Here is a 19,227-nt window from a genome sequence, read left to right on the forward strand (position 1 = left end):
CTATATTAAACACATACATATCTTGTAAAATATAAACTTTTTTTTTTTTCTGCAGAAGAACAATTTGTGGATCAAATGCTATTGAAGTTGATGTTGACCCAATCTGGAAATTATTATTCAAAGAGGTATTATATACTGGAGCTAAAGTTAACTGAGAAAAATCCCATAACATGCTGAGGCTATATTATCCTTTTAGCAGGAGGCTCACCAAGATGCTTTTAGTGTATTGAAAATATACTTCAAAAGCACATCTACAAAACTTTTTATAGATATACTTAAGTTTATATTATTTTTTTAATTAAATGCTTTGTCAAAGCTTTATGCTATTTCTTTAGTGGGAATAAACTAATTAACACCATGAACATTCAGTACACATATTGAAACCCAAGTCTGCATATATTTATTCGGCACCATGGGCAAATAAAATAATTATAGAGTAATTTAGGTTCTGAGATTCCTTATTCCTCTTTTTATTTTAGCTAGGTTAGAAATTTTTTTCAGATTCTAATTGTGGCTTGTCTACCTAATGGATAGATTTTTCTTAGCTTCTTGCCCCGAATACACAACAGGAAGTGAATGATATCTCCGCAAAGTAAGGGGAAATCACAGTATTAGTATGTGGCTAAAGAACAGGCCTTTCTTTAGACAATGTCCTACTCCTGTGCCAGTGATAATTGTAAAAAGCTGGATTTCCCCTCACCTTATGCCAATAAGCAATGGTCTCTTGGACATATCGGGGTTGATTTACTAAAGGCAAATAGACTTTGCAAGTGCAGTTGCACTCTGCAAGCGAATTTGGGCCAGAGCTTAGTAAATGAGGGGAAGCTCTGTTGACTTCCATCATCCAATCATGTAGAAGCAAAAATGCTTTTTTTTAAATTTTCCTTGCATGTGATTGGGTATTCTATGCAAAGTGAAGCTTCCCCTCATTTACTAAGCTCTGAAGAAAATTCCCTTGCAGAGTGCAACAGCACTTGCAAAGTGCACAGTCTATTTGCCTTTAATAAATACACCCCATTGTGAGGGTGAATCATCTCAACAGAAGCAAAGACAACAATAAAAACCTGACAGAGGCTTTCCATCTAAAACGAAAGAAGTGGTTTGGCTGTAGTTAAAATATAATTAACCTCCCTGGCAGTATTCCCGAGTGTGGCTCGGGGTGGAATTTCAGTGCCATTAGAGGTAACCCTGAGCCACACTCGGGGTACCGCCAGGGAGCATCGCTGGATCCTGGTGGAGGGTTACTTACCTTGTCACCAGGATCCAGTGTCACTGCAGCATACGACGGCCGGATCTTCCACTCTATGCTGTGAGCCCCGGCTTCTGTCTCCTGCGGCGTAACGTTCGCAGCGGGGTGGAACCAGCGGCAAATTTGAAAAGTAAAACACACAAACACACTGATATATTGTAATCCTATTGGATTACATTACAAAATAAAATAAATTGACATTAGTTTGCCCCCCAGTGCCCTTTCCTGCAGTTTTACTGTACTTTATATATATATATATATATACATTTATATACATATATAGATGTAATAAAGAAGAACGCACATTAAAAAAAAAATCATATGTAAATACTTGGTTTGGGCTGCTCATCCTTAAGAATTACTAGCAAAATAATTGTACCGCTTTCAGCACCTAAAATCGGAAACAATCATACCGCCAGGGAGGTTAAGAGATCTGACAGTGCGCATTTACTGTTGCATGGACAATTTCTATCGCTTTTATTTTGTAGGAGGATGGCATTTTACTTGTTATTTACTATAATTCTATTTTTTTTTTTTGCATTGTCCTTTATTTTAGGTTTTAAATCCCTTTTATGCCTTTGAAGCTTGCAGTCTGGCGCTGTGGTTAGCAGTGGGGTTCATCGAATATTCAGTTGCTGTTATTATAATGACTCTCATTTCCATAATTTTTACAGTTCATGACCTAAGAAAGGCAAGTTATTAGCAATTTTACAGTGACATCTTATCATTAAACCAAATACTGCTTTACAACATTTTATAGTTATATATTTTTTATATTTGTAGCGCCGATTTAGCCAGGGTTCACACCAGAATGCGGTACGAGAAATCTGTGATCTGTGTTCATTTGCCACATTCAAATTGCACTGCTCTTGTTTCAGTGCAATCTTAATGGCACCCCAAATGCAGGTCGCAAATGCATTACTTTTGCCTGCGCTGGATCACATGGTACAAAACGACCATGTGATCTGGTTGCAATATGTTCCCAAAATTGCTGCATGCACAATTTTGCTGCAGATGTGATGTGATTTGAGCCCATTCAAAATGAATAGGCTAAAATTGCATAACACACTGAATCACATGTGAATTGTGCAAAAATGTGCTGCGGGTCCTGTACGATACATAAGCAATTCACCTGTGTAAACCTAGGCTTAATATCTGTATTCTCTTCTTCCCTACATGTTATTTTACTCAATCTAGGATTTTTCTTTAATATTTATTTGTGATAAATAATACATTCATATAGATTAATATATCACTGTTCTTCTACAGGAATCTGTGAAGCTTCATAATCTGGTGAAATCCAACAACAGTGTCAAGGTGACCATACGCCAGAAAAATGGAGGCATGTTACATTATAACAATACAAAAATATTGTAGTGGTAAAACATTTAAAGTATTGGAGGAACCTTTAAATACCCTTTTCTTTCTAGATTGCTAATGGGTTAGTTGTAAGTTGTATTGTTGTCACTCAGGATCCTCTTTTCAGAGGCTTTTCCTCACTTCTTGTCTTTTTTACGTGTCTCATAGAAAATAGGAGGTGAGAGAATATCCCCCAACTGGGACAAATGACCCAACATATTTTCTAGCAGAGGAAGGAAGGTTTAGAAACTCTCTTAGGATCCTGTGGTCTTCAACCTCATAAATGAGATTTCCCCTTCCTGGCTGGGCTATGGGTGTCTGTTGAGACCTATCTCTGGACCAGGCACTGCTTCTGTTTTCCACTTTCCACCACATCTGCCATCATCTAGGTGTACACATAGATCAATGGCATGTGCTAAGAAAAAGATGGGGCCAGACAATATTCCTTAAAGCCAGGCTCAGAATATTGATTTCTTTTTTAAATGAGAATACAAATGTAATAAAAAATTATGAACAATGTAATAGCATAACCACAAATTAAAGTGTTTGATATTGTGATCAAAGCAATATGATCAAGCTCAGTGCTGACATAGTGATCATATCATGGCTTTGTTTATAATCAAAATCATGTAAGTATCATGTCAGTACTGATAATGACATGGTCTTGTTTATCAACAATGCCTTTAAACCCTTAACCATTTAATCTCCGGAAAATTACAAGGCTAATTTTTGCGATACGTCACTGTGTTATTTTAACTGAAAATTGTGCGGTTGTGCGATGCTGTACCCAAATAACATTTTTGTCATTTTTTTCCATACATAGAGCTTTCTTTTGGTGGTATTTGATCACCTCTGCGGTTTTTATTTTTTGCGCTATAAAGAAAAAAAGACCGACAATTTAAAAAAAAAAAAAAAAAAATGTACTAAAACATATACAATAAAAAAAATTTGAAAAAACCAAATATTTTCATTAACCACTTTAACACTGCTCACTGTGCTGCTACTGTGGCACAGTGGCTCGTTATCGTCTGGCGGCGTAGACCTAAGTCACCAGACATTCCCCCCTCTCGCGTGCCGCCGGAGGCTCGCTCCCGCTGTATTCAGTCACAGCGGGAGTCGGGCCAGGGGAGGAGCGGCGGTGATCACCGCTGCTCTTCCCCGATCATCGGGGATAGAGTGTGGAGATCCGCCCGCTTGTGTAAACAAAGCGGGCGATCTCCTAAGTGACAGGCAGGGACAGATTGCAGGGTTCAGCATAGCTGAACCTGCGATCTGTCCCTGTGTCACTCAGTCACCTCCCCCACACACGTCAGTAAGCACCAGGCATACATTAATCCCTTGATCACCAATAAAAGTTAACCCCTTCCCTGCCAGTGTCATTTTTACAGTAACAGTGCATATTTATAGCACTGATTACTGTAGGAATGTCACTGGTACCCCCAAAAGTGTCAAAAATGTCAGTCAAGGGTCCGATCTGTCCGCCGCTATGTCGCAGTCCCGCAAAAAAAATCGCAGATCGCTGCCATTACTAGTTAAAAAAAAACAATAAAAATGACGTAAATTTCCGCAAACCAATCAAAATACGCTTATTGCGATTTTTTTTTACCAAAAATATGTAGCAGAAAACAAATTGGCCTAAAATGTTAAAAAATTTTGATTTTTACATTTTGGGGGGGGGGGGGGGGGATTTCATATAAAAAAATGTGAAAAATATTGTTATTTTTTCAAAATTTACGCTCTTTTGTTGTTTATAGCGCAAAAAGTAAAAATCGCACAGGTGATCAAATACCACCAAAAGAAAGCACTATTTGTGGGGGAAAAAAGGACATCAATTTAATTTGGGTACAGCATTGCACAACCGCGCAATTGTCCGTTAAAGTAACGCAGTGCCGAATCGCAAAATATGGCCTGGTCAGGAATGGGGTAAAATCTTCCGGTCTTAAAGCGGTTAAAAATATGCTCATTGAGAATTTTTTTGTCAAAGACATGTAGCTAAATACATTTTGGCCTAAATATATGACAAAAATTGAATATATTGGATATTATTTAACTGTCAAAGTAGAAAAATATTGTTATTTTTTCAAATTTGTCGCATTTTTTATTAATATCGCAAAAAATAAAAATCGCAGAGATGATCAAATAACACCAAAAAAAAAGCTCTGTTTGTGGGGAAAAAAAGGAAGTAAATTGCGTTTGGATACGGCGTTGCATGACCGCGCAATTGTCAGTTAAAGTTGCACAGTGCCGAATCACAAAAAGTGGCCCAGACGTAAGACAGCAAAATCCTCCAGTGGTAAAGTGGTTAATTTAGCCCAATATGTATTCTGCTACATATTTTTGGTAAACAAAAAGTCCCATTAATCGTATATTGACCGGTTTGCACAAAAGTTATATCATCTACAAACTATGGGATATTTTTATTTTACTAATAATGGTGGCAATCAGCAACCTTTAGCAGGACTGCGATATTGCGGCAGATATTCTTACACTAGCTGACACTTTTTTGTGACCAGTGAAACTAATACAGTGATCAGTGCTAAAAAATATGCACTGTCACTGTACTAATGACACTGGCTGGGAAGGGGTTAACATCAGGGGGGATTAAAGGGTTAACTGTGTGCCTAGCCTGTGTTTCTGTGTACTATCGGAGGTGCTTTCACTAGGGGAAGACATGGATTATTGCCCCTGCTTTTCAGAAACACAGGATCTATGCCTTCCCCTTCCCTTGTTTACATAGGCAGACCACTGTACTAAAGGATAAAAAGGTGCCAGTGGGCATTGAGTCCGCGGTACCCACCGCTCAGCTCCTGCTGTGTATAATCACAGCCGGCAGCGCGCATTCCTGTCCACTACCCGGAAGCGCCAGATCATGTATATATGCATGATCCGGTGCCGCGGTGTAGCAGTAAAATTGCTATAGGGCGGAACTTAAGCGGTTACTGGCCCTTTAAGAAGGGTGTAATGCTCAGAAGGTGGCACAGCTTCTGTATCATGTGACCAGTTTGAGTGGTTTTCACGGCGGACATATGATCGGGAGATTATCCTGCTGGCTCCCATTCAGAAGCATTAAATAAGGGCTATCTATGGCTCTTAGCATGCAACTTCATGCCAATATGAATGTATATGTGCGGCGGCTGGGTGTTAAAGCCCACCTTTCCCGCACTGCATATTCAGTATGTGTTACACAGTCAGCAAGAGGTTAATTACCATGTCAATGCTGACGTGGTGATCACATAGCTTTGTTAAACAAAAAGAAGAACAGAAAAACTAAAAAAAAACGTGGTACAATTGCTTACATCCTACTGTATGAAGTACATCCATTTTATACATTTTCTTGCAGAATGTAAAGAGATAGAATCACACTGCTTGGTGCCCGGTGATGTACTCGTTCTTACAGGAAAGAGGCAGTTCTTGCCATGTGATGCCATACTTCTCAATGGAGGATGTATTGTGAATGAGAGCATGCTTACAGGTATACAGACAGACAGTGCAAGACAGACTGATATGTGTTCTATTTAGATCAAAGGATCCTTTTAAAACACAATAGTTTACATTGTTGTTTTCCTAAGGTGTATAGATACACCTGATATGCATCCGATAGTTCATTTTTATATAACATTATCTTAATCACGTATCAAAAAGAAAAAAAAATCAAAAACAACAAACATATTTTTTCATTCTAATATCTCTACATCTAAATGATTGAAAATTTGCAAACCTAAATTTTGAGGTGGTAAGTTTTTTGTAGCTTACCAAGAGAGAGGTGTCATATACTGCACCTTTAAACTAAATCACAGAATAACAACTAAATGAAGTTTTAAAAAAGATGATTACCATTTTTTTTAAATGAACTCTTTTATTTTATGCATTACTTTTTTGTGTGTGGTTTCTTTTTTTGTTTGATTAGTTTTATTACATCACCTCATCACACTCGTTGCAAACTCATGCTCTTTAAGGCTGGGTTTACACTACTGAAGCTTCAATTTGATCCGATTTTCACTACAATTATGTAGTGTCACCATAAGTGCGCGCAGCCTATTACATTAGGGTGTGCACCCCAAAGCTCATACACATATGTGTGTGTAATAGTGTAGCGCAGTCTAATACCAATAAATAACAATCTTTTTTAAAAGCCAATAATAATAAAAAACATATAATGAATAAAAAGAAGTTCATAAGGTGATAAAAAGACGGTAAAAACAAAGTCCACTAGTGATCCGGTGAATAGACAATAAGTGTGACTTCAGTGCTCATAAGATCCCGTCACCCGGCATTATCTGCCTCTCACCTCCAGAACTTGACCCCACAGGGTCAAAAAGCATGAAGCAATCTCCACGATGTAAAGCCAATGAACTCAGTAAACCGGACTACAGCCTCCAGCAAACGCCTGCACTGATGACTTATGGGGTAAAGGGTACACCTTCCCAATCCACTCCGAATCATAAAAATAGAAGGAAACAATCTAGTGCTCTCTGTTGCGGCAATAACACTTTATTTTGCTCAAAAATATTGCACTTACATGAATCCCGAATATTGCAGGCATAGATAAGGAGAGCGAGCAGCGTGCTGGATGGTGCCTGGTTCCTGGTTCCCGAGTAGTTTGTTGGCCGTAGGACCGTGTGACCAATCCCCCGTACGCGTTACGTCAAGTGGGCGTAGACTTCTTCCCCGCTGAAGAAGTCTACGCCCACTTGACGTAACGCGTACGGGGGATTGGTCACACGGTCCTACGGCCAACAAACTACTCGGGAACCAGGAACCAGGCACCATCCAGCACGCTGCTCGCTCTCCTTATCTATGCCTGCAATATTCGGGATTCATGTAAGTGCAATATTTTTGAGCAAAATAAAGTGTTATTGCCGCAACAGAGAGCACTAGATTGTTTCCTTCTATTTTTATGATTCGGAGTGGATTGGGAAGGTGTACCCTTTACCCCATAAGTCATCAGTGCAGGCGTTTGCTGGAGGCTGTAGTCCGGTTTACTGAGTTCATTGGCTTTACATCGTGGAGATTGCTTCATGCTTTTTGACCCTGTGGGGTCAAGTTCTGGAGGTGAGAGGCAGATAATGCCGGGTGACGGGATCTTATGAGCACTGAAGTCACACTTATTGTCTATTCACCGGATCACTAGTGGACTTTGTTTTTACCGTCTTTTTATCACCTTATGAACTTCTTTTTATTCATTATATGTTTTTTATTATTATTGGCTTTTAAAAAAGATTGTTATTTATTGGTATTAGACTGCGCTACACTATTATATACTTATTTATTGAAGGTGTTGGATTACCCTTGAGTGTTAGCTGCTGGTCTTATGTCTTTGTTTATTCAGCGCTGAATCTTCTCTATATATATTTCACATATGTGTGTGTGCCTGTGTATATTTACTGACAGTGTCAGTAGGGCAGTGGACCAAGTCTGTTGGTTTTTTTTTTTATTATTATTATTTTCTTTTTTTACAGTTTTCTTTTTTTACAATTTCTTTTTACAATATTTTTAGGAGCCCCTTTAACACGCTTTGGTAAAATATCAGGGGCCTAAACAGGGGCAATCTGTGCCACATAGGGTGATTAGGGTGTGTCCAGGCACACCTGGCACACCCTGTGTGCCCGCCTATGAGTGTGAATTTTTTGCAGATCTAAAATCACACTGAGCCAGGCCTTAGATCCACCAAGAAATATGTAGTGCAGGGGCCTGATCGTATAGCCAGACTGTATTGTGTATGGTTAGACTAAAAGGGAAATATTTATTAAACAGTAATATGACTTTCACCAAACATTCACTGGTGGTGAATCTAATATTGTCATTTAAAACACATGCACTTGAAAGATTCACCTGTAGTAAATTGCAGATTATACTGCTTTATAGATATGCTGCTGCAGTAATCCCTCCATGTTAGCCTATATGTCCAAGCACACTATGAGGAGTTTAGAGGCAGGAGCATTTAGAGGCAGAGAAAACCCCTCACCAAAGTTGTGTTCAGGACAGGAGCTATTGAGCATAAAACCGCCTGATGCGTGGGTAAACTTGTCTAAATGTGCCTAAGCACTAGGTGAATTTAGCGCTTGAGCATTTTTTCATTTCAGTGGCCAGAATAAATTAATATTCTGGCCAATGGAATAAGTAAGTGCCCAAGCACATGACAAGTCTAAATATGCCTAAATGCAACTTAGGTGCCATTTTAAGTTATGTTTCTAAAAAAGCATTTATTAAAGCCCCAGTGTGCATAAATTGGTATTATAATATGTTTCAAACTTACCTGGGTTTATTTCAAGCAGGGTCCGGGAAAAAGGAAGTTTAAGTGCCGAAATCAAACCCCATTGAAGTCAACGGGAGCTAAATGTTAAAGAACATTAATGCCCATTTTATAGGCTATGAGGCAAGGGATTGTCAAAAAAAAAAATGTCATGGGAAGATGGGCACTGCCCTGGGTAACATGTGCAAAGTAAAACATTTAAAAAATTAAAAAAATTAAATTTGGCGGTGAGCAACACTTTAAATGATGCGTAAAGGCAACATTAAAAATGCAGTGGCCATGGTCATTGCTCAAATATGGCCATGTGGCCATATTTGGTCAGTGTTATCAGCGCTATCCATGTGCCTTTGTTTACAAGGCCCAGTATACCAGTCAACAAATTATTAGGCAGGGTGATGTCATTGGATGCTAAGAATGTGGGGGGTGCCAGCACCCGCTGCTTCTCTAACAACCACTGACAGAAGAAACTGTCATATATAGTAGTGATAAAAAAATGCTACTATGTATGACATTCAGTGGGAGTCTGAACAAGCAAAGTTTGGTCTTAATCTGTATTTGAACTAAACTGAGAGCTCATTCCTGACCTTAAACAATGCTGCAGTTAAAGATTGTTGCAATCTGCACAGTAAATGCCATCAAGGTTGATCCTTCAGAGTGGACATGGGAAGCCATACATCTACCTCATTTTCTTTGAAACTTACAGATGATCATGTCAACAAGACTGGAGGATTTCATTGCTGTTCTTTTTTATCATTTAATATTTCAGGAGTGCTGTTTTTTTTTTTTTTTAACAGGTGAAAGTATTCCTGTCTGTAAAACTCCTCTACCTAACAATAACCATACCATGACATGGAAGGCGCACAGTGGAGAGGATTTCAAAAGACATATACTTTTCTGTGGAACAGAAGTAATTCAGACAAAGCCAGCTAGCCACGGGCAAGTTAAGGCAGTTGTTCTAAGAACTGGTTAGTAAAGAGTTTGAAAAATTTGAAATTAAGAAATTCACAAGTATGATTTTTTTTAGGTTTATTTAAACATTTACATGGAGCTAAACCCTCCTAACATCTTATGCCAAGGAAGATGTCATCTTAGGCTCTCTTCGATCTGTGGTTGCCCACCCTTTGCAGCTATAACAGCTTCAACTCTTCTGGGATGGCTGTCCACAAGGTTTAGGAGTGTGTCTATGGGAATGTTTGCCTATTCTTCCAGAAGCGCATTTGTGAGGGCAGACACTGATGTTGGACAAGAAGGCGTGGCTCGCAGTCTGTGCTCTTATTCATCCCAAAGGTGTTCTATCGGGTTGAGGTCAGGACAAGTTCCTCTACCCCAAACTCACTCATCCATGTATTTATGGACCTTGCTTTTTGCACTGGTCCAAATCATTTGGTGAAGGGGGGGATGATAGTGTGGGGTTGTTTTTCAGGGGTTGGGCTTGGCCCCTTAGTTCCTGTGAAGGAAACTCTTAAGGCGTCATCATACCAAGACATTTTGGACAATTTCATGCTCCCAACTTTGTGGGAACAGTTTGGGGGTTGGCCCTTCCTGTTCAAACATGAATGTGCACCAGTGCACAAAGCAAGGTCCATAAAGACATGGATGAGTGAGTTTGGGGTAGTGGAGCTTGACTGGCCTGCACCTCAAACCGATAGAACACCTTTGAGATGAATTAGAGCACAGCCTGCAAGCCAGGCCAACATCAGTGCCTGACCTCACAGATACGCTTCTGGAAGAATGGTCAAACATTCCCATAGACACACTCCTAAACCCTATGGACAGCATTCCCAGAAGAGTGGAAGCTGTTATAGCTGTAAAAGGTGGGTCAACTAAATATTAAACCCTACAGACTATGACTGGGATGCCATTAAAGTTCATGTGCATGTAAAGGCAGGCATCCCAATGCTCTTGGTATTATAGTGTTTGATCAGCTATGACACCAGCCATGTGATGGATTGACAGTTTGAGCATAAGCACCTGTGACAGTTATTATTTACAGCATGCCTTGAATGTAACTGTTTGAGAAACAATTAAATCAATTGGTTTAGTTCTGCCTTATACTGTATTAATGTTCTGCATGTCTGTATTAATCTATGGATCTATACAACATTTTTTTCTTAATGTATTCATTTAAAATAATTTATTTTGTATGTGCAGGATTTAATACCGCTAAGGGGGATTTGGTCAGATCCATCTTGTACCCGAAACCCATGAATTTCAAATTGTATAGAGATGCCTTCAGATTCTTAATGATTTTAGCCGGAGTTGCAGTCATTGGAACAATCTACACTGTGGCTGTTTTTGTCTTATGGGGGGTAAGATATGATAGCAATAGCACCTGTATAACAATAAGATCAAACAAATTAACTTATGTCAGATAAAATGACGTTTTTGCAACCTTAGTGTAAAAAAAAAAAAAAGGACATTAATGGTAATTTTATTGGAAAGTTAGTGTTTTTTATGTTAGTGTTAAAAATAATCAATATTGCCATAGAAATAATTGAACAAGGAAAAAATTTGTATAAATGATAATACCTTTAAAGAATAGTCCTGCGTATGCTTTTTTTTCCTTTTTAACTAAATAGAAGAATGTGTAAAGTAAAGCACGCAGATTTAGTTAGCGCATAGCAGAGTTAATTTAGTTGCATGCAGTGGCTGCTGAGCAAACACCCCCTTCCCAAAAAAAGAAAGAAATGCTTGTGAAGATTATTTATTCTAGGTGGCCTATCCCATAACAAAATATCTGAAAATGTATTTATTACAAAGCCTAATGACTGTGGATTAGAGAGTTGCAATGAAATTTTAGTATTGAGATGCTAATGGATATGGCTACCTTATGTGTTTAGTGTGTCCAGTAGTCTCCTATATAGCACACATCAGTTGGTAAACAAACAGATGTGCATCTCATTAAATTAATATATCATATATCATAAAAAAAGTTAGATTATTTCAGTAATTTAATTCAAAAAGTGAAACTCATATATTGTATATACAGTAGATGAGTTATACACAGAGTGATATATTTCAAGCATTTCTTTCTTTTAATTTTGATGATTATGACTTACAGCTAGTGAAAACCCAACACTCAAAAATTAGAATATTACATTAGTAAATTAAATAAATTAACTTTTTGATGATATTCTAATTTTATGGGATGCATCATTTATATCAGACTGATGCTGAATCATGTGGATATTTAGTAATACAAGATCAACAGTAAAACAGATTAGAAATATTATACAATATAGTATTATAGAATATTACATCTATTTGTATTTCAGGAATCTCCAACTGAAGTAGTGGTCAAAGCTTTGATCATTATCACCACCGCTGTCCCTCCAGCACTGTCAGCTGCCTTGTCTACAGGAATTATGTACGCTCAACGCAGACTCAAAACCAAATGATTTTCTGCATCAGTCCTCAAAGGATCAATGTATGTGGTCGGCTGAACATTATTTGTTTTGATAAGGTAAGGCTGCAGTCAATTTCCACAACATTACACATTGTTGTCTTTAAGTATATACTGTGTTCATTTGAGTTATTCAATAATCATTTCATGATTGTTTTCATAAGCAACTTCATTCTTTATTGAAAAGCAATGCACATAACAGCGTGAATTAAATAAAATATTATAGCAGGAATCAAATATTAATAGTAAAACTGTTTTGTGTATTTTACAACATTTTTTTTTTTTTTTTAACAGACGGGTACCCTAACAGAAGATGGATTAGACCTTTGGGGAGTGCTGCCTTCAAAAGGCAACTGGTAGGTTCAATACAATGATGAACATTTCTAACAGAAGTATAAGAACAATGCGTGATGTTAGGATAGGTTAGGATAGGTGTTAAGATTGGTAAAGCTGACATCTTAGTGCATTGCGAGATGTCTCTGCTCTGTTTAGACATTTGCAGTATCCAATCGTCTATTTCAATCATCTATGGCAACATTTATTCACAGTGTCCACATATTTATAAGCTATCAATTTTCTTATGTCCTGCCACAACTTGAGGTTCCCAGGTGTCAATCTCTAAGAGGTAAAAATATGTCTATGCTCAAATCATGTTAACACTTTGGATTCCCATTCAACTTGGCATACCATCAGAAAGTATTGCATATTATGTATATAAAAAAGGTATCATTCTTTATATCATGGAAGGGCTTGGCTTTGGGGTAGGGGGGCATTTGCCTTCCTGGGACAGTTCAAATAATAAATGTTGGGCTAGTGGCCTGGGTTTATATATACATATAGAGTAACTATCGGCTCCCTAATCAGACCTGCTATTACAGCACATGGCAGAGGGACATCTTCCAGCTAGACTTCTTTTGTGGCTCTGACATGTAATGTGACTTAAAGTTTACTTTTAAAAAATTCCCACAGCTACTGTATAGTCTTATTATTTACCTGTAATGAAGAAGTCTCACATTTTGAAGTTGAAAAAGGGAGGGGAGAGAAGTGCCAGGCAACCAATAGTGTAGCACAGTTTAATGGGTAAAAATATATAAAACCAGTAATAGGTTCAATTCACAGGATGACAGTAATGACAGTCCGTGCCCAGATGGGCTTTGGTGAAGATCCTGAACGGGATCATGGGGTAGTCTCTGCTGCATCTGTGAAACAATAGAAAAGGACACTGTGAACATGAGCAGTTGTGGGCCAGTTGGCACCTGTCAAACCACAAGATGAAACGACTAATCAAAACGTGTTTCAGAGGCTAAGCAGGCTTCCTTACTCTGCTCACATTTTGAAGGTAGCTGGATCCTGGAGAAATCTTCACTGCAGGAATGCCTGTCTTCTTCCTGTCTCTCCACTTCAGGTGCTGCCAAGGTTAACAGCTTTGGGTCTTCAGACAGAACATTAGTATTAATGGCCTGATGGGGACACCCTCAGCTTCCTCCTCCTCCATTGAAAAAGTTCTTTCTTTGATTATACTGCTTGTAACACAATTTGTGATTAGGGAAGATGAAGACTGATCAGAATCTCCCCCTTCACAGATCAGGTTGCGTTTGTTTACCCTAAAATTAATTTTAGTGTATTTTTTAATTAAATACTAGTGCTTAATAAATCACTGCACAAATATTATGTACCATAAAAAAAAACTGTAACTACCACCTTTTTATTAACCAGGATCCCTCTTTTCAGAACATATATATTATTTTGGTGGTTTTAAGTAATCTTTAGGCTGAAAATTATAACATATGTGCAAAAAAATGGCTCTTGCACCAAAGGGTTATTAAACCCAGAGTTAAGCTATGCCCCTATTATTCAACTGCCAAATGCCCGGTCCTCCACTAGCCACCACAGTAAACTACACATGACAACATTTTTCTTTTCTGAAACCTCTTTTATTAACAGCTATTACTGTCAGTCTAACAATGGATAACTTATGGATGAAAAAAAAATATTGAACAGGTCAAGTGAGATAAAATGGAATATCAGAGATTACCTTGTTGGCAAATGTTTTTTGAAAGTGAATAGTGACACTGAACGTATTTTTTTTTTATGTGTTTCCATAAGTTTCCAGGAATTTCATAGTTTTGCTTTAGATGACACTTTGCCTTGGTGTCCCCTTCTCGGAGCACTGAGCTGCTGCCACTCTTTAGTTGCAATTGATGGAAAACTTCAAGGAGACCCACTGGATCTAAAAATGTTTGAAGGCACAAAATGGGTAAGGATATTTTTTCCATATCATTTTGTTTGGGTTTTGAATACATGAAAGAAGAAAAATGTACAGAAAGTAGTAGCAGAACAATTATAATAAACAAGCCTTAAGAGTGATGTCAAGCAAAAGTTCAAGGTATCTTCTTTCCTTACAGAGAGGAGAATATTGCAGTATATGGTATACACATTACAAACATATGTCTGTACGCATAGGGGTTAATTTACCAAAACTGAAGGGTGCAAAACTGCGGTGCAGCTGTGCATGGTAGTCAATCATCTTGTTCAATTATTCACTTGCCAACCACGATACATATATATGCATTGTGGTTTGCAAGTGGTTTGTAGGAGTTTTGGCTGAAGCTACACCCCATTAGCCGATGGATCTCTTTCAGATCCCCAGGGAACGACCCCCCCCCATCCCCCCGCTGCTCCCTGGTGCTTCTTTGGCTTATCATTCTTACCAACGTGCCAGAGAAACAATTCAATGGTGCTGCCGGCTGGTCACAGAGGTGAACAAAGACCAGTTTGTCTCTGATCGCCTCTACAGAGCGAGGTCATGATGTCACTTCACAGGGTGGAAGTAAACTACTTTTGTTTTAAAGCAAGAGATCAAAAAATTTTTTTTTGATCTTTTGCTTTTAAAGGTAAAGGAGAGATTAGGGGTCTTTTACATATGAGATATCATCGCAAATGTTAGACTGAGAGCAATAATTCTAGCACTAGACCTTCTCTGTAACTCTAACATTTTTTCAGTGTTGCCTATGGAGATTTTTAAGTACTGTAGTTTTTCACCATTCCACGAGCGTGGGCAATTTTAAAGCATGACATATTAGGTATCTATTCATTCGGTGTAACATCATCTTTTACATTTTACAAAAAAATTGGGGAACATATTGTGTTTTTTTTTTTCATAATTCAATAAAGTGTATTTTTTCCCTAAATATTTTTCCCACTAAATTGTTTGTTTTTCACATCATTAGTTTACCAGCTGCGATGAAATTTTCGTTCAACAATCAAAAGTGACTGATCCAACATGCTGGATTTTAGTTTTTTAGAAAAACAAAACAAATGATGGCACAATCGTATGCACCATTTTTGTTTTTCGATTCATTCAGCTTTCGGCTCATCTATGGCCAGCTTTAATTTAGTGGCTATTTTGCTGCACAGTGTATTTACAAGATATTAATGTTGAAGTGGAGTTCCACCCAGAAGTGGAACTTCCGCTCATCTGCTTCCTCCCCCCCTCCGGTGCCACATTTGGCAACTTTCAGGGGGAGGGGGGAATGGGTACCTGTTTTTGCTGTGGCGCCGTTCCCACCAATGAGAGCCAATGAGAATGAGCAGTGGGCTTTGTGCATTCGCAGTAGGGAAACGGCTTTGAAGCCGAAAGGCTTCATTGCCGATTTCCCTTAGAGTGAATGGTGGTGGCAGCACCTAGCAGCTGATCTGAAAATCGGCTGGGGTGCTGACATTGCAGGCTCCCTGGATGGGTAAGTGTCTATATATTAAAAGTCAGCAGCTACAGTATTTGTAGCTGCTGACTTTTAATTTTTTTTTCCAAAGCTGGAAAATCTCTTTAAAGTATGTATCTTGAAGTGGAACTAAACCCTTCTGTCGTTTTCAGCCAAGGAATCTTCCATCTTGGCCTCTGTTTGATCTTCAACTGCCATTGTGCTGCAAATGTGATCACTTATGACACCAACCATTTGATGGTTGACAGTTTGATTGAGAGAACAACCTATGTGACAGTTATAATCCCGGCATGTGCTGGGAATGAAGCTGTGTTTTTAAATTGGTAAATCAATGGGTTTAGTTACTCTTTAAGAATAAACAAATGCAATTATTATACATGTGTAGTGTAGGAAATATGTCCCTAAAATGTTTGACAACTCTGTTTTAGGCAGAGAAAAGAGATGATATTCTCTACAAGTTATACATATTATTTAAGCTGATCTGACTATAGGAAAGTTTCATTCTAATTTGTTCACAGTTACTTCCCTGATCAATGCTGACAATATTTCTTTTTATAATGCTTCACTAACCACTTTGACAGACATACTTATTATTTGTTTAACTTCTTAAAGAGTCTTAGAATTATAACTTTACATTTTCTACAGGTATTTGAGCAGTCAAGTTCTGAAAATAATGAAACTGCATCATCTAGCTTGGTTTTAAAGCGTGGTCAAGCATGCAATTCTGTGAGTTTAAAAATTTTTGTTCTTTGTTAGCTGGTCCTAGTTATGAAAATGTTATATTTGTAGGGCAGTCTACAAAATTTGAATAGTTATCATTCATAATTTCTTTCAATCATTTAGGGTCCAGCAGAAGGAATAGCCATCATCCACCAGTTTCCATTTTCCTCTAGTTTACAGCGCATGTCTGTGATCACACAAGAGATTGGCCAAGATAAACATGTAGTATATATGAAAGGAGCTCCTGAGATGGTGATTAAATTTTGCAGGGAAGACAGTGGTAAGATATATTGTCATATTTCATTTTATGTAACCATATAGGTTCTGTTTATGCAAAATGCTTTTATATCACTTGGTGGCTCTCTAGTATGGCTCTCTAGTACCCAAAATATACATTTCTAGTATACACCAATTCTCCTGGTAAACCACCACCAAAACCCACAATGAGGACTACTAGATTAGTGAAGAATCTAAACTCCTTAAAACATTACAGGCCCAAAACTTTAGAATTCTCAAACATTGCATGAATCTCTCTTTTACTCAGCTAAGGCATTCCTGAAATTAATGATTACAATTTCTGACTCCCGATTGCCAGCTTTCGTAGTAACATCAAATTCAAACACATACAAACACTTGATGGATGCACAAAGGATGCATGCAAACAGCAAGGAACTTTATAATGTGCAAAAGCAACCGTGTGCAACTCTAATGCCCCGTTCACACTGGGGCGATCCGACTTGGGGGGGCGACCACCGAGGTCGCGGTGCGAGCAGCGCGCCGCGACCTCGGAGCGGCCGGCACGGACTTCATAACATTGAAGTCTATGACGGTCGCTCCGGGTCGCCCCAAAGAAGCTCCGGACCCTTTTTCTAAGTCGGAGCGACTTGTGTCGCTCCTATTAGAATGGGTCCACAGCTTCCCTATGGAAGGCGACCTACGGCGACCTGTGAGGCGACCAGGTCGCCTCAAAGGTCGCCTTAGTGTGAACGGGGACTAAAAGAGTAGACATGGAAACATTTTTCTTTCATAGCTCAAAACCAAAACACCTTGGTCAGTTATGATGCTGGCAAAACCTTTGACTTTATTTCAGAGGCTTACAATTAATTTCTAAAAGTACCCCCGCAAGCCTAAAACAAAATATCAAGTTTAAAGATTTATGCAAAAGAAAAAGCAGTATATTCACCTCCTTGGTGACCCATGTCACTTACCTTCCTTCCATTCCAGTGATATAATTGTTACTTCTGGAGTGCTATATTTGTTACTTCTGGGAATGTCCCTCACCTCGAGGACACAGGCATTCAACACTCCTGGAACTAAAGATAGTGACAGAGGCCACAGTGCTGGGATGGAGGGGAGGCATGGGTGAGTATACTACCTCTTCTCTTTCAGGAACTTTAATCTTGATATCAATGAAAGCAATAAATGCCTCTGTCCAAAATCTTTGATTAATGTATTATCTACTTCTTATCTAACAGCTTAGTATTGGTGTTTGTACTATTGGAATTTTTCACGCACCCTGAAATTCATTTAACCTGCATTTACTACCGCATTGGGATACCAGCTATTACGACTTATAAAGAGAGAATGTATTCAGGCATATATCCACTTTCATGGTACCGAGTACAATCTTCACACAGATATTGTTTAAAAAGGTTTTTATTAAAAAATATGATTAAAAAATATATACACATTAGTCTTAAAACATCAGCACAAACATTTTTTCGTGACTATTTGCTCAATGAAGGTTAATTCACATATGGGCTGACCAAAAGTCATATCCATTAACAATTGTGGTGGATACCATCTGGATGCTGGACACTCAACATGTTTCATTGAGCAAATAGACACAAAAATGTTTGTACTGATGTTTTTAGACTAATATGTATATATTTTTAAAACATATTTTTGAATAAAAACCTTTTTATACAATATCTGGGTGAAGCTTGTACTCGGTACCATGAAAGTCCATATATGCCTCAATACATTCTCTCTCTATATCCTTTAGGATGTAGGTACCCCGATTATGTATATTTAAATTGGCACCTAAATTTCTTTATTATGACTTATAAGTCACTGTGGGGACCTAAGGGAGATAACAAGTAAGTTAAATGAGATGCCCTCATTACCCCTTGACTACTTTATTTTATTGTTTTATTGCTCTTCTATTAAATATGAGGAAAGCTCATCAAAATCATCAGAAACATTTCTATGTTTGTTTGTTTTTTCTAAACAAAAAAAGTTTTCCACAAAAACGTATGTCACATTTATTAGGAATCAATTTTAGTATAGATTTGAGAAGCTCTAACAAAATAAAATAAAATAAATGAATAACAATAAATAAAATAAACTGAGAATTCACTCACTCTTTTGGGTGGACTGATCCTGTAATACCATATAATGTATTAAATGCAGTAAGTTCAACATTTGAAATACAAAAATGCTACCTTGAAAATAAGCAATATACTTTAACCACTTTACCACCGGAGGATTTTGCTGTCTTACGTCTGGGCCACTTTTTGCG

The 19,227-nt window shown here is 38.1% G+C and overlaps 1 protein-coding gene across 1 annotated transcript in view; it reads left to right on the plus strand.

The window, feature by feature from the left end:
- The window catches only part of LOC309551105 (putative cation-transporting ATPase 13A4), a 75,831-nt gene that overhangs the window by 15,527 nt on the left and 41,077 nt on the right, over positions 1-19,227 (plus strand). Inside the window, 12 exon segments of the mRNA XM_082251551.1 lie at positions 56-125; positions 1,806-1,940; positions 2,519-2,591; positions 5,949-6,080; positions 9,656-9,826; positions 11,013-11,170; positions 12,137-12,254; positions 12,257-12,324; positions 12,559-12,620; positions 14,371-14,521; positions 16,632-16,712; positions 16,830-16,986. Of these exon segments, the coding sequence (XP_082107677.1) occupies positions 56-125; positions 1,806-1,940; positions 2,519-2,591; positions 5,949-6,080; positions 9,656-9,826; positions 11,013-11,170; positions 12,137-12,254; positions 12,257-12,324; positions 12,559-12,620; positions 14,371-14,521; positions 16,632-16,712; positions 16,830-16,986 (1,376 nt within the window).

This window comes from Pelophylax lessonae (genome assembly GCF_965119305.1).
Source record: "Pelophylax lessonae genome assembly, chromosome: 3".
In the NCBI taxonomy this organism is placed as follows: Eukaryota; Metazoa; Chordata; class Amphibia; order Anura; family Ranidae; genus Pelophylax; species Pelophylax lessonae.